Source organism: Marmota flaviventris, chromosome 2 (genome assembly GCF_047511675.1).
Source record: "Marmota flaviventris isolate mMarFla1 chromosome 2, mMarFla1.hap1, whole genome shotgun sequence".
Classification (NCBI taxonomy): domain Eukaryota; kingdom Metazoa; phylum Chordata; class Mammalia; order Rodentia; family Sciuridae; genus Marmota; species Marmota flaviventris.
Genome location: NC_092499.1, coordinates 65,543,897 through 65,560,776, shown reverse-complemented (window position 1 = coordinate 65,560,776; position 16,880 = coordinate 65,543,897). Strand labels below are relative to the sequence as shown.

Sequence of the window (16,880 nt, the reverse complement as noted above, 5' to 3'; positions counted from 1 at the left end):
GCTACACTGTCATTCTTGTTCTTCCTCTGACTCACAGTGCATGGCTTTTGATCTTGCTGTTCCCTTAGCCTAGAAGGCTCTTTTCCTAGAACATCTTATGTCTGGCTTCTCCTCATTCAGGTCTCTGGCTCAAATGTCAATTTAGAGAGGTCTTTCTTTCTTTGGCAGGTGGATGGGGTGGATGGGTACCAGGGATTGAACTCAGGGGCACTCGACCACTGAGCCACATCCCCAGCCCTATTTTGTATTTTATTTAGAGACAAGGTCTCACTGAGTTGCTTAGTGCCTCACTATTGCTGAGACTGACTTTGAACTTGTGAACTTCCTGTGTCAGACTCCAGAGCCCCTGGGATTACAGGTGCAGGCCACCATGCCCAGCTTGGAGAGTCCTTACTTGAACTTCCTCTCTAAAACAGCACCTCCTGTCCCAAAATTTTTCTGTTTTTGTTTGTTTGTTTGTTTGTTTTGTAGCATTTATTACCATCTGGAGTTACCTGCTTGATCATATTCCACACTAGAATGCCAGTACAGCAAATAAGGAAGAATTATTTGACTTCTCCATCAATAATGCATAGAACAGGGATGGGGTTGTGGCTCAGTGGTAGAGCGCTTGCCTAGCTAGTGTGAGACCCTGGGTTTGATCCTCAGTACCACATAAAAATAAATAAATAAAATAAAGGTAGTATGTCCTACTACAACTAAAAAATAAATATTAATAAATAATGCATAGAACAATTAGTTGCATATATTAGGTGCTCAGTGAGTGAATGAATGGATACATTTTACAATTAAAGACAGGCTCTAAAGGTGTGATTGGTGTATGTAAAAAAGTCCAGAAAGAAATCTTTGAGATGCCCATTTATTATAAGAGAGCCATAGACCAAGGACAATGACTAAGAACTTTATAAGAACTTGGCAGTCTTTTTTATTATTTACCTAGTTCCTGCTATGTGCCAAGTGATGTACTCAGGAAGGAAATGATGATCAAAACAAGACATGGTCTCTCTGCCACCTATGAGAATTTGCAATTTAGTCTTTTCTCTTTTTTTTTCTTTCTTTCTTTTCTTTTCTTTCTTTTTTTTTTTTTTTTTTTTTTTGATATCAGGGATTGGACCCAGGGGTGCCTAACCACTGAGCTACATCACTAGCCCTTTTTTACTTTTTATTTGAAGATATCATCTTACTACGTTTCTGAGGGTGGCCTTGAACTTATGTTCCTCCTGTCTCAGCCTCCCTAGCTGCTGGGATTACTGGCATGTGCCACTGTACCCAGCCAGAATTTTATTTAAAAAAACTGATCTTTCAGTTAAAAATTAAATACATATCTTAAAAATGAAAGCAGAATAGTCATTTTGAACTTCAGAGTTTGTTAAATAAAAACTACAGGAGGCTGTTGTTTTGAACTCAACTCCTGTACAGATCAAGCTAAAAATCAAAATGGAGTCACTAATGCTAAAGTTCCATGTCACCAAGTTCAAAGTAAACTGTTTATCTGAGCTTTTGAAAAATCAGGATTAAAGAACAACCAAATTTCTCCAAATAGGCCAGTTTCAATTGGCATGATAATGAAGTTCCCTCTTTATCAATTCTTGCATACAAGAGAAGTAACTTAAAGTAGTCTAATGTTAAGCAGTTATTTTTCTATTGTTCTATCTCCCTGTTACCATCTTAGAAGGAAAGTAACTTTGAAGTGATAAATACACTTTTTATTCTTTTGTTTCTGCTTTCTTCATCCTTCCTCTGTAAAACCAGCCACTTCCGTTCAGGCCATCAGAATACTTCTTCTATTTAGTGGAATAAACTGTTGCCTGTTCCTCAAATTAAAAATACAGCCAATTAAAAGCTTTAAACTAAATTTTAATTTTGTCCTTTGGCAGATCTAGAAATTGATTATAAAATATTTCAGATCTAGCTGGCTGTGGTGGCACACACCTGCTGTCCCAGTTACTCAGGAGGTTTAGGCAGGAGACTGCACATTCAAGGCCAGCTTCAGCAACTTAATGAGACCCTGTCTCAAAATAAAATAAAAGGACTGGGGATGTAGCTCAGTGGCAGAGTGAGGTCCTAGCTTGCTTGAGGCCCTGGCTTTGATCCCCAGTACAGAAAAAAAAAATTTTAAGTAATAAATAATAATTTGAATTTTAAGGTATAACAGTGTTGAAATAATATCCTAAAGTATGGCACTTTGGTTGGATGAGTACTTTTTTTTTCTAATACTCAGGATTGAACCCAGAGGCACCCTACCACTGAGCTGTATTCCCTGCCCTTTTTATTTTGAGACAGAGTCTCATTAAGTTGTTGAGGCAGGCCTTGAACTTGGATCCTCCTGCTCAGCTTTCTGATTGCTGAGTACTCTGAAAGGACATTGGAGAGGTGTTAGAGCAAAGTTTCTCTCTGCCCTCCTGCCCTCCTTGTCTCCTGACCCCATTTTTCTTCTGAGGTGAGTTATAGAAACCAGGGTTCCTCTTCCCCAAGGCAGGCCTTAAAGACTAGAACTCCTTTTCCCCAAACAAGCCATAAAACCTAGAAACCTTATTCTCTCTCTTCTTCCTTGAACACCTTCCTTCTAGGGGGGGATCCTGTCCCAAACTTGGGAGTAAAGAATGCTACACAGACAAGTCTTGCTGGTTTCCCCCTATTTCCATAGATCTTCCCCTTTTGTCCAATCATATTTCTATATACCTGTCCATTCCTCATCAAACCTAAACATTAAATAACAGACAGTTTTCTTCAGTCTTCATTTCTGAAGGCTCACATCTCAAGTAAAACTTGATCAAATGACCTTGATCGGCCTCTCTTGTAAACCTTCCTTTGGTTATAGAAGTGTCATCTGTGACCCTTATGATGGTTAATGAAAGGTATCACACTTTCTGCCCATACAATAGAATATGACCTAGTCTGCTGTTCACTTAAAAGTGTGTAACTAGTAATTTGCCTCTGAATAAACTATAGGTAGTGGAAAACCACTGAAAATGACATGTAGGAATCATGTAGTTTTTTTAGACAGGTCAATCTGGTGATCCACGGTTGGTGATTAAGGATAGTGAGGTTTTTGCAGAAGCCCAGGAGGGCCCAAGGCAATCCATACCAGTATCAACTCTAGAAAACAGTAAAAAGAAAAAAAAAATGGATATGGTGATGGGCAAGAAAAAAGAACCAAGATAGCTCTAATGGGGGCTGGGGTTGTAGCTCAGTGATGGAGAGCTTGCCTGGCATGTGTGAGGCACTGGGTTCCATCTTCAGCACCACATAAAAATAAATAAATAAAATAAAGGCATTGTGTCCACCTACAACTTAAAAAAAAAACTACTAGTAAAGTATATTTTTTAAAAAGATAGCTCTAATGAACTAAATAGTTGTGACGGTACAGAGACTAAATCGATGACCATATCCCCAACCTACTTTGGGAGGGCTTGTTAAAATACTGGTTGCTGAAGCCCTGACACCAGTTACTGATTTAGTAAATTTTGGGGTAGGACCCAATAAAATGACATTTCTAGCAAGTATCCAGATGATGTTCATGCTCCTGGACTGGGACCTTACTTAGAGAACCCCTACCTTGCCGGTGGTGTTGGCCCACACCTATAATTCCAGAGGCTCAGGAGGCTGAAGCAGGAGAATTGCAAGTTCATAGCCAGCCTCAGCAAGTTGGCCAGGCCCTGAGCAAGTTAGCAAGACCTTGGGGACTAGTGATGTGGCTCAGTGGTTAAGCCTCTCTGGGTCCAATCCTCAGTACCAAAAAGAAAAAAGAAAAAAGAAAAAAAGAAAAAGAGGGAGAGAGAGAACTGCTGCCTTACAGTAATTCTATTCTGATTTTGCTAAGACCTTGAAGAAGACTTTGTTAAACCAGCAGGTGGAGACAAGTATACAGTATCCTCTAAAAATAACCTGCTTTATACAGAGGCTCATAGGAGTTAAGAGTGTTGCCATGGAAACTCTCGAAATACTTTGGAGAGCATTATGTAAATCGGCATCAGGTGAAATAAACCTAAGATGTTTATGTAAAAATTTACTTTGGAAGCAATAATGTTTAGATTCCTGTATGCCATAGTGTCATGATTAAGAACTTGAAATTGGAGTCAGCTCTGCCACTTAAAAGCTATGTGATTTAGGGATAGTTACTTCTGTGATCCTGTTTTCTCATCTTTAAAATAGACCCTTCTTGGGCTGGGGTTGTAGCTCAGTGGAAGAGCGCTTGCCCAGAATGTGTTAGACATTGAATTCAATTCTCAGCACCACATACAAATAAACAAAATAAAGGTCCATCAACACTACAAAAAAATATTTAAAAATATAGTCCTGGGTCTGGGGATGTGGCTCAAGCGGTAATGCGCTCGCCTGGCATGCGCGGGGCACTGGGTTTGATCCTCAGCACCACATAAAAATAAAAAATAAAGATGTTGTGTCCACCGAAAACTGAAAAATAAATATTAAAAAATTCTCTCTCTCTCTCTCAAAAAAAAAAAAAAAATATATATATATATATATATATATATATATATATATATATAGAGAGAGAGAGAGAGAGAGAGAGAGAGAGAGAGAGAGAGAGTCCCTTCTTTGTAGAATTGTCGGAGGGTTAAAGTTCTTAGAATTTAGGTTGGTCATTATTAAAATACTGTTATTAGCTATTAAGACTTTAAGTAGTCAGTATTTTCAGCTCTTTAGCGTCCCTCAACTTTAGAAATAGTTCGAATACATTGGTTTATTTGGTTTTTAATAACCAGTGCTCCCGATATTCACGCAACAAATTGAAAACATCTAGAAGGTAATTGCTTGATAAATTCTAACCTCGCCATACGGTAGGTGAATCTTAACATGTCGGAGTCAGAGAGCTTTAATCTACATCTGATCTTCTAGTCTTAGATGCCCAAAGGTGGGGTGATGCCAGGACTTTGAGCTTCGAGATGGAAGAAAGCAGATGGATGCTGGCTTTGTCTAGGGTAGCCAATCGTGTGGGGTCCAGTCAGACCCCGGACGGCTCAGCCCAGCCAACCCTTGGTAGAGTTAGCAACGGAGGGGCGTGTATTTGCATGAAAAGAGAGGTTGTAGAGACTGTCAGTTCGTGTATTCCACCAAGTTCACGAACTCGGGGAGGGCGGGCCACTTCACATGAGAGGACACACCTGTCTGTCTCTGGGCTTTTATTGGCCGGCCCTTGATACAGCCTTCTAGGCATCAGCAGCAGGGGCGTGTCCCTGGTTGGGACAGCCAGCTCCAGGGTGGAATGATGTCATCGTAGGCGTGTCCCGAGAACCAAAGGAGCAGTGGGCGGGGCCTAAGGGAAGGTGTGCCGGGGGCTGGTTGGGGGCGCGGGCGGTGTGGCCGGGGCGGGGCCTAGGTGGCGGTGACGTCACGGGGCGGCGCGGTCCGGCTGGCGCCTATAGGTAAGCTCTGCGGCGGTCGGTGGCCCTCACTCGAGGCTGCCAGCAGCACCGACACACTTCTCTCTTGGCATCCCGGCGCTGCTGATCATGTCCTTGAGGGGCAGTTTCTCGCGTCTTCTTCGGATGCAAGTGCATTCTGTCCTGAAGAAGTCCGTCCACTCTGTGGCTGTGATAGGAGCCCCTTTCTCTCAGGGACAGGTGAGAGCTGGGAACCGACACTGTGGGCAGGATTTCCCGGCTCCCAGAACCTGGAGAAAGCGGCGGTGGGGTGCTGGGGGCCCGGAGGCGAGGCAAGGAGAGGTTGGGGCAACGGTGAGGGCGAGAGCTGGCGGTTTCCTGCGATTGGGCACCGGGAGAACACGTGGGATTTAGCCGGACCGAGATGAAGAGGGAGCGAAGGGGGGATGGATGGTGTCCCCAGAAAGAGCGAGAGAACGGTAGCCCCAGCCTGGGGTGATGGAACGGAGGAAAGGAGGAACAGGGTTCCTTGGAGGGGCCGAGGAAGGCGAAACCCGCCACAATGCCCAGTGGAAAATCGACGGAGAGAAGGTGCGAGGAGGATCCATTCTTCCAGAAAGCATTAACCGGGAAAGAAATCGGCACTGTTCTCTCCCGGGGCGGGAGGACCCGAGGGGCTGTTTTGTTTTCTCTTCAATGAAAGAAACCTACAGTCGTAGAGGGCTTGCTCACTAGTGGCCAGGTCCCTGGCCCCAGCTAGCCACAGCCACACACACCCAACCCCCAGATCCTGACCTGTCTCAGCCCCTCCCTTGTTTTGGACTTTGCTGACCCTTCTCGCAGGAGGAAGTTGATTTAATCCAAGGAATGGAGTTGTTTCCCAGTGTAAAGGTTAGATAAAATGACCAGACCTCATAGATGGAAGTAATAGATGGAAGGACAGATGCTGTGTCAGGTTTTCAGAGGAGTCTATTAGGAACCAAGTGTAGTATTGCAGATTTCTGTATTTTTTTGTGAACTAAATTATGTGTGTGTGTTTTGCCCCCATCTTTCCTTCCATCTAACTGTAATTTGTGTGATTTGCAGAAAAGAAAAGGAGTGGAATATGGTCCAGCTGCTGTTAGAGAAGCTGGCTTGCTGAAAAGACTCTCTGCTTTGGGTAAGTGGCTGGATTTTATGTCTGTACAGGACTGTTAATGGACCACTTTGGAGTCTTCTCTCTCATTTTTTTTTTTTTTTTTTTTTAATGGTACTGGGGATTTAACCCAGGGGTGCTCTACCACTGAGCTACATCCCAACCCTTTTTATTTTTTTGAGATAGGGCTTTTTTTTTTTTGCTAAGTTGCTGAGGCTGGCCTGGAACTTGTGATCCTCCTGCCTCAGCCTCCCGAGTTGCTGGGATTTCAGATGTGTGCCACTGTGTTGGGCTTGGAGTCTTCTCTCTTATATCCACAGCCTACAGTGTCATCTATGTACTTGGGAACAATCTGCCACATTTATCTCCTGTTCTTTGGATTACATCTGCAGTTTAAGATCTATCAGGGAGTCTTTAGGGAAAGTTGCAATAAAGAGTTGATGTGGAAGTCCAGGGGTGAAATGAGGCTGGGCCTGGGACAAGCTGCTAATGGCATGCATCAGGTGCTGAGAACACTTTCACCAGCTTTTTTTTTTTTTTTTTTTTTTTTTTTTTTTTGACCTGGGGATTTAACTCAAGGGAGCTTTACCTGAGCTACATCCCATTCCTTTTTATTTTTTATTTTGCAACAGGGTCTCATTAAGTTGCTTAGGGCCTTGCTAAGTTTCAGAGGCTGGCTTTGAACTTGCAATCCTCCTGCCTCAACTCCTGAGCCGCTGGGATTACAGGCATGCACCACCATGCCCAGCCTTGCTTCAGCTTTAACTGCACTCAACATTTTCCCCTACAATTATAGCTTTCAAAACTCAGTCTTGAGATGCTTATGAGTCATCAGTCTCAACAGTTTCCTCTCTTCAAATTCATTTCCTCTCTAGGGTTCATGGCTTTGCATTACTGTAAGCAGGGTGTAGAGCTGTGTTTTTCAAACCTACCTGATTAGAAGATCACCTGGGTTACTCATTAAAAATATAGGTTCCTAGACTCCTCCATGGAAGAGTCTGGTTCATTGGGTCTGAGGTGGGACCCAGATATGTGCATTTTTCTTTTTGCTTTCATCTTTTTTTCCCCTGTGATACTGGGGATTGAACCTAGGGGGTGCTCTACCACTGAGTTACATCCCTAGTCCTTTTTTCATTTTTTATTTTGAGACAGTGTCTTGCTAAATTTCCCAGGCTGGCCTTAAACTTGCAATCCTCCTGCTTCAGCCTCCTGAGTAGGTGGGATGACAGGTGTGTGCCACCGTGCCTGACAGATATAAGCATTTTTACAAGCCCCTCAGATAACCAGTCTTAAAAGTTGCAGTCTTGTAATTAGGATAGTACTTCAAGTTTTTAGAAACAAAAGTAAATCTGATCCAAAGATAAATGCAATTTGTATAGTAATGACATCTTTTAGTAACAGGGTACCAAATTTCATAACTTTATAGATAGGAAGGTTCTCCTTATGTCTAACCCAAATATTTCTGGCTGATACTCAAGGTCATTTCCTCCATTACATATTTTTTTCTAGTACTGCAAATTCCAAATATGTGGCAGCAGGGTGATCTGGAGATAGGATCACAGAATTCCTCTAAAATCTCTGCTGATGAGTCCATTACATGGATCAGTCATCTCCTTCCAAAACCTGCAGGAATAATGAAGTTACTGAAATCATCTAAAGTTGAGGTGTATGCCTCCACCTTTATAAGGATATGACGACTCAGATTGAATATTCAAAATTCTTCTCTGTTCAATAATTGCAGTTTCTTCTTCAGTAGTATCTCCTTCTTAGTCATTTTAATAACTCACCAAGTTCACTACCAAAGTGAAAGATAAACTGCTAAGATTTGGTCTTTTTATTTTTTACAGTGCTAGGGATCCAACCCAGGGACTCAAGACCCTAGGCAAGTGCTCTTCCACTGAGCTACACCCCAGTTCTGGTCTTCTTTTATGTGTCAAGGTAGCTACTGGGAGGAGGTTTTTTTGTTTGTTTGGTTTTGGTGTTGGGGATTGAGTCCAGTGTGTTTTACCACTGAGTTACATCCCTAGCCCCTTTTTGTTTTTTATTTTGAGATAGTCTCACTGAGTTGCTGAGGCTGGCTCCGAACTTGCAGTCCTCCTGCCTCAGCCTACCGAGTCATTGGGATACAGGCATATGCCACTGTGCCTGGCTTGGGAGGAGGTTTTTATTCCTGCTTATTAATGAAGATACTGTCTCTTAAAATAGCTTGTATATACTCTGCCTTTTCAAAAGAATCATTTTACACTGAAGACAACAATCTCTGGTGATCACTGTTTTTATATACCAGATAAATGTCTGCAGCCCGTCTAACAAACTGGGCCAGGCATTGCTCAAGTTGCTGTTATCTCTAGGTTCTGTCTTCAAGAGACTCTTACCAGAAACAGGTTAGGCCTCTTTAGAGAGAAGCGGCACGCTGATAACGGCTTCCTTCATTTATAGACCTCTTTTCTGTCCATCTCTTAGTAATTTTCCACTCCAACCTAGGGGAGGCCCTTTTCCTTTAAATACTATTCCCTCTACTTTTTCTTTTCCCTTTAAACTCCCAATCTAAAGTAATAGTAAAGCTTCAGTTTATTTTGCCTTCCTTTTCATATTTTTTTTTTCAAATTTTGTAGTTGTATTTGTACCTAGCTGCTGATTGGTAGGCCAGTATCACCAGCTGTCCAAAATAGAATCTCATTGCATATTAATAAGATTGTGGCACTCAGCAGATTTCCAGCACATGGTTTTGGCTAATCTCCTGAATATGTTGGAGAAAAGTACCATGAGTAGTTTCATTGCTCTGCTCCTTAACAGTACCAAAATAACTTACCATCCTTCTAGTACTTTCAAATTAGCATGGGTCAAATTTCAAAGCATGAGTAGCAGGCTGGGGAAACCCAAAAAAAAGGAGAGAGAGAAGGTAAATTTCCTTAATTCCTTTGTTCTTGCCTTTTGCTCTGATGTCACTAGCTGCTCTTCTGTGTTGCTATGGTGTCACGTAAACTTCCTGTTTTCTTGGGTGAATGTATTTATTTGACTTAGTGTCTGGACTTGTTTTTCCATTTCCCTGGACTCAATAGGGCATGGTGTTTCTCACAGGTAACCATTTATTTTAGTACATTAAGAGGGCTGGACAGAAATGAAGAGAGATGGCTCTGGCAAAGCTCAGAGGTAGGGCTGGGGTTGTAGCTCAGTGGTAGAGCGCTTGCCTGGCACGTATGAGGCATTGGGTTCAATCCTCAGCACCATATAAAAATAAATAAATAAGATAAAGGTATTGTGTCCATCTACAACTAAAAAAAAAATGTGTTAAATAAAAAAATCTCAGAGGCAGTCTATCTGCTCCTGATTCTAGTTAGTTCTGATGTCCACAGCAGTTTGTCTTTTTCTCATTAGAAGTAGAATGAATGTCTGTGGGTAAAGATAGCTGTAAGTCAAGATTAAGGCTGTAAGTATCTATCTTTTTAATTCTGGTAATTTGATTCAGCTGTGCTACTGAAGAAGCCACAGTCACTGAGAAATCTGTTCAAATGAGCTTGCTTCTGACCAGGCTACAAGTCCTGGTGTCCAGAAAGTCATTTGTGGGTTATTCTGGTTCCTCTCAATTAGACTAATGACACTTATTCTTCCTAATCTACTTGGCACTCTAACAGATAGAACAAGAATCTCTTTGGTTGAGACAAGTTGAGAACCAAGAAACTAGTTTGCTTCCACAAGAACTGCTGATAAGAGGACCTGAGATAGTTGTTTAAATATAAAAATCTTAAGTAAGAGAGCTGTTCATTTGGGACAGATCAATATGTGAGTTCAGGCATCTGTATTTGCTTCCAACAGTTGGTAGAGGACTTTAGGAGTCACGGGTTTAGTTGCATGATAGTGATGCGTTAGCCTGGCTTCCTTCCTGCCATTCCTCTGAAGTTAGCATGGAGGGAATTTGTCTCATGACTTTGAAGAATGAAATCAATGGACACAGGGTGAGAGCAAAGTAACAGAATTTATTAGAGTAATAGAAAGAAAGCAGACTCCCAAAGGGTAGAGGACTCAAGAAAGGGATACTGAAGAGTAGCTATTATATAAGTGTTTATATGAATCTAAGGGTTAAGGAAACTAGCCTCCTACCCAACCCTGGGAAAGGCTCTCAGAGTCCACAAGCTCTTCATGTGCTCTTTGGTCTGATCATGTTTCCCTGCTCCCTTGTTTTGATGAGGGTCCACTATAAGTTTTTTCTGTTTCTATAGGAATCAGCCTGACCTGGATGAGACCTGGTGTGTGTTCTCAGCCTGGCTGAATAGAAACCTGACCTTGAAGGAACCCAAGTTTTCTGCCTGTCCATTTTAACCCTTTCTCCTGCCTCAAAACTACCTAGAGAAAGCTCAGATTTGTCAGCCTTTATTTTATTGGATTTTTTATCACCTAGATGACTGCTTTGTTCCTAAATAGTCTCCTCTGATAGCCAATACTACTCTCTCTTGGCCTCCTTTCTTCATTGAATTGTGGGGGGTTCTTCTTCCTAACCCTCATGTTGAGGTCCCCAGTGTTATTCCTGCCATTTTCTGATGAATGTGACCAATCTCATCCACTCCCCAATTACTCTCAACAACTTTGACCTTCCTCTAGAAAGCCAAGTTTACTCCTCTACCTTTGTTTTAAGTAGCCTCACTTCAATTTTACAGATATGTTAAACCCATCATGTTTAAAAAAATGTTCATTTTATCTTCTCTCTCAAATCTACTTTTTCTGCCGTCTTGTCATTATTTCACACTGTCACCCATTATCTAGTTACTCAAGTCAATTCAAAGAACATCACAATTATTTTCTTTCCCTTTTGCTTCTTAAATCAGTTGATCACCTCATCTTATCTCCTAAATGATTAGATTCCTTCTCCACAATACTGCTCAAGTTTTGTTCCTCTTTTCACACCTGACTATAACTTTCAAATGGTATCTCGTGTCCTCTTTTTTCATTCCTCACTTTAACCTTCTTCAGTGCTACCATAATGGTATTTCTCCCCCCCAATTAATGCTAAATACCTTTTATTTGAAATTTACAAGCCACATTTCCAAGGCATCTTGTGTTTTAAAGCAGTGATTCTCATCTATGATTAAGACGTTCTAAGGTGTTTTGGATCATCAAGAGCAACATAAAATCTTCAAAACAAAACTAGTTTTAAATCTATTTTATTTAAAACCATTTACAAATAGGCCAAATATCACTCAGCCTAAGAAAACATCAACCTTTTATACTTCAACAATATCATAGTCCAAAAAGACTAATACTTATTGCTGATTCAGTTCACAATATTATCCCTTTTCAGGCAGCAGTGCTGTGTCTAGAAATATTTTATGGTCGCCCTTTTTTTAATATTTATTTTTTAGTTGTAGTTGGACACAATACCTTTATTCTATTTATTTATTTTTATGTGGTGCTGAGGATTGAATCCAGGGCCTCGAATATGCTAGGCGAGTACTTGACTGCTGAGCCACAACCCCAGCCCCTTTATGGGCATCTTTTATGGGCATCAGAGATTGACAGAGCCATAAGGCATGGCCCTGCCTACAAGAAATTTACAGTGTAGCCTGAAAGACAGGAAATATACATAACAGACAAACGGAACTGGCTCCAAGTCCACACCTCTTTCTTAACAGGAGCTGTTACCCATATAAGTCATCATGTGTTTTAGGAAATGAGCCACAGGAATAGCCTAGCAATTAGGTGCTGCACTGAGTTTCAACTTGACATATTGAAAAGAAAGAGTGCATTTTATTTTATATTTTTGTGGTGCTGGGGATTGAACCCAGGGTCTCACATATGCTAAGCACACGTTCTACCATTGAGCTACAGCCTCAGCCCCCAAAAGGACTTATTTAATTCACTGATATTTGTGTTCACTCATGTTTTCACTCAGTTGAATCAAGAAAAAAATGTAACTCCAAGACAACTGTACTCTAATGTTTGCTGTACCAAATGAAAGAATGGATTGTCCATGTCCTAGAATTTCTCATAGTTCCACATCCTTATGTCAGATTCAGTAGTTGCTGCTAAACCAATGTACAAATTCAGAAAGTGTGTAGATAGAGCCCCATCCTACTTCAGGATCCATGCTGATGAAATAATTCAAGTTCATTTTGGAGTTTCCAGTTTCAATGCAAGGGTATGGTGGAGGAGGCTCTCTCTAGTTCCCACTGGAGCCTTTCATGTGAGATTGATCAGAAGCAAAGTTTTTCAGATAGGATTCTACGTGGATCACTCTAAATTTCCCAGATCACAGGTCCATTTCCAGGTCTTGCTTGCTGTTTACAGATAGGTGTCATCTTCTCTTTTGATATGAAGACAGCATAACACTCTTCCAAAGGATACTGATTGTGGTTTTTGATGTATTCATAGAGCTTCCAAATATATTCAGTAGCCGCTGCTATAGACCCAGGTGTCCTGTGGGGGTGCTGGCTGGCTGGTAGAGGGTGGTGGCAGCAGCGACCTCCTCCATGGCCTGGGACTCACCAATAGGACCCACCGAAGGAATCCATTGGTACACAGCTCCAGAGTGGTACTTCTAAAATGCTAATCTGTATTCTTCCCATGGCTAGCTGACGTTCTTTCTTTACTTTTTCTTTCCAGAGCCAGGAATTGAACACAGGGGATTGATTCAGCATGCTAGACTCAGCTACACTGACAGCCCCATGGAGCTCTTTTAAATGCAGCCATACATCTCAGCCTGTCATTCATATACCACCAGTGCTAACTTGCCATATCCATAGTCTGCTTGTATTATTTATTTTAGTTGTGTGTTTTTTTTTTTTTTTTGGTTCCAGGGATTGAATCGAGGGGTGCTTAACCACTGAGCCACATCCCCAGCCCTTTTCTGTATTTTATTTAGAGACAAGGTCTTGCTAAGTTGCTGAAGCAGGCCTTGAACTCTCGATCCTCCTGCTTTAGCCTCCTGAGCTGCTGGGATTTCAGGTGTGCGCCACTGTGCCTTGCAGTGTTTTTCTTAATATTGGCTTTAAAGCTTCATACTTTTAAAACATAGCCTGCCCCTATAATGAACTGTGAAGTCTCAAGATTTACACTAGTACATTTTAATGCTTAAAGCATTTGAATGCTTTTATATTTGGGTATTTTTCTTTCAATCACTAGTGGTATCTGTTCTGCACTTACCAACCGATAGGAGAGATCCTGCATAATTTGACCCTCCCTGCCTCTTATACTTACTTCCACACATTCCACCTTGTTTTTATTGAAGTTAAGGCTATAGCCACTTGACCAAGGATCCACCAACAGAAGAACTCATATTAAATTTTAATTTGAAATTCAAGAATAAAGGTCAGCTAAGGATTCTTTCTCCTTTCTCTGGTAATGGAGGCCACGGCAGCAATAGTATCTTTCACTGGACCATTTAGCAGTGTGGTGTTTGGTTGTTAGGGGGTGGGGGTCATTAGTCCTGGTAGTGGGCATTTAAACAGACTTAGATTTTTATTTAGTGGTATTGGGGCTTGAACACATGAGTGTGGTTCTGCCACTGAGCTAAATCCCTAAACTTTTTCAATTTTTATTATTTATTAATTATTATAGTAATTATTATTGCAGTACTGGAGGTTGAACCCAGGGGTACTTTACCATTGATTTTATATCCCCAGACCTGTTTATTTTTTATTTTGAGATGGGGTCTCCTTAAGTTGCCAAGGCTGGCCTGAATCTTTTGATCCTCTTGCCTCAACCTTTCAAGTAGCTAGGATTACAGGTGTGTGCCACACCAGACATTTTTAAAAATAATTTTTAAATATATTTTTTGTTGTTGTAAATGGACACAATACTTTTATTTTGTTTTATTTATTTTTATGTGGTGCTGAGGATCAAACCCAGTGCCTCACATGTGTGAGGCAAGTGCTCTGCCACTGAGCTGGCGCCTGGCTTGTTTTTGTTTTTTTTGTATCAAGGATTGAACCCAGGGGTATTTAAGGTTAACCACCCGTCAAAGCCCTTTTAAATATTTTTATTAGTGGCAGAGTGTTTTTTAAAATTTTTTTTAGATGTTGATGGACCTTTATTTTATTCATTTATTTATATGTGGTGCTGATAATTGAACCCAGTGCCTCACACATGCCAGGCAAGCATTCTACCACTGAGCCACAACCCCAGCCCTAGAGACAGAGTCTTGCTGAGTTGCTCAGGGCCTTGCTAAATTGCTGAGGCTGGATTTGAATTTGTGATCCTCCTCCCTCAGCCTCCCAAGTTGCTGGGATTACAGAGGTTTTATTTTTGAGATAGGGTCTTGCTGAATTGTCCAGATGGGTTTGAATTTATAAATCCTCCTGCCTTAGCCTCCTGAGTAGCTGGGATTTCAGGAATGTGCACCTGAATCAGATTTATATTTTCTTAAAGATTGGGACTAGGGCTGGGGGTCTAGCTCAGTGGTAGATAATGTATCTAGCATGTATGTGCAAGGCTTTAGGTTTAAGCCTTAGTACTGCAAAAACAAAAACCCAAAATCCAGAGAGATTCTGGGAATGACCCCTGAATTTAATTATTTTGTTTTTCTGCTAAATTAGGCAGAACAGGTTTCTGTTGCTTGCAATTTAAAGATCTTAACTGATAAACCTGTTTAAAAGTTCTAGTAAGAAACAAGTTACCACAAGGACTGCGCCTGGATTTTTTTTTTTTTTGTATAGTCAAAGTTTTCTCTCTCCAGGACCTTGATCATAAATTTATTTTCTTTTCAAAGTTTCATCCCCATCATTAGTGTTGGACACAATCTTCTTTTTTTTCAATATTTATTTTTTAGTTGGACACAATACCTTTATTTTATTTATGTATTTTTATGTGGTGCTGATGATCGAACCCAGGGCCCTTGCATGTTCTAAGCGAGCATTCTACCGCTAAGCCACAACCCCAGCCCGGACACAATCTTCTTATCAGTTAATATAACCCAGGTTACAATTTCTTTGGCCTTTAATCTGGGTCTGTATCTTAATTCCATTTCATTTAAGCAGTTCCTTGTTCAGTTGGCACTTTGATTTTTTTTTTGGTACTGGGGATTGAACCCAAGGGCACTTAACCACTGAGCCACATCCCTGGCCCTTTTAATTTTTTTTATTTTGAAACAGGGTCTCACTAGGTTGCTTATATCCTCACTAAGTTGCTGAGGTTGGCTTTTAGTTTGTGATCCTCCTGCCTCAGCCTCCCATCCTTCTGGGATTACAGGTATGCACTGCCATGCCCAGCAGTACTTTGATTTTTGAAACATCATATTCACTAATGTGACTTCTTGAAAATATCAGCTACAGTCTAAATAAGCTTACAGACATCTTCAAGTTCGGGACTTATGTTGGTCAAATAAAGACAGCCAAAGAAGTGTGGCCTTCTAGGGAACTACCAGAATGATCAATGTTGCTGCATCCTGCACAGCAAGGGATCAGTAAACCAACGGAGGTATGAACCAGCTGATAAAATTAAAGGTCTGAAGAAATATTTAGAAATAAAGACAAAGACATAAAAATAGTTTAATGGGGGTGGATGGGTGTTGGTGGATGGATCAGACCTTAAGGGTCTGATGTCTCTAGCAAAGAAAAGCCCATCATCTTTTATTTATAGGTAAGCACATCAAAGGGATTTATTGTAAGAGAAAAACTTCTTCAAAATAAACAAAATGCGAAGTTGAGCACCAGGCACAGGCTAATCAGGCTTATCTACTTGCGCAACAGCTGGCGCCTCCAGTCTATTGAGTGTGCCCATATTTCTTCCACTCCAGGGCAGCAGGCATCAGAATTCAAAGCTATGGAACCCATAAATTCCGTGCCAAGCAAGGAATCTGCCCTATCAGCAGCAGCCACCTGCAAATGGGTGTGTCTTTCAGCAATGTTGCACCGAAAGATACCCAGAAGCTGCAGTCTGCTGTGGAGTTCAAAGCAATGATTTATTTGCTGTTCCTGACATATCAAATAATGACAATTCTCTCAAAATAAAAAATAAAAAGTTGCTTAGTGGTAGTGTATCCCTGTAATGCAATAAATAAATAAAACAATTTCTAAAAATTCAAAATTCCAACTAATGAATAGATAAGAAAAATGATACATTCAAACAATGGAATATTCAGCCATAAAAGGAATAAAGTACTAATTCATATGACAACATGGATGAACCTTGAAAATATTATGCCAAGTATGTCAGGAATATAGACACAAAAGGTCACAGGTATGATTGCATATGAAATGTCTAGAAGAGGCAATTATTGGTTCTCAGGGGCTAAGGGCAATGGAAAGTGACTGCGAATGGGTACAAGTTTCTTTTGTGGCATGATGAAGTTTTATATATATATATATATATATATATATATATATATATATACACATACATATACATACACACACACGTATGTATATATGTGTGTGTGTATAATTTTTTTTTTTTGGCAGGGGTAGGGG

The 16,880-nt window shown here is 40.9% G+C and overlaps 1 protein-coding gene across 1 annotated transcript in view; it reads left to right on the top strand.

Annotated features, from left to right (window-relative positions):
* The first annotated feature begins 5,405 nt into the window (after positions 1 to 5,405).
* Arg2 (arginase 2) overlaps positions 5,406 to 16,880 on the top strand; it is a 42,791-nt gene continuing 31,316 nt past the window's right edge. The window contains exons 1-2 of the mRNA XM_027929607.2: positions 5,406 to 5,585; positions 6,432 to 6,504. Of these exons, the coding sequence (XP_027785408.2) occupies positions 5,475 to 5,585; positions 6,432 to 6,504 (184 nt within the window). The 5' untranslated portion in view covers positions 5,406 to 5,474. The remainder of the gene's footprint in view (positions 5,586 to 6,431; positions 6,505 to 16,880) is intronic.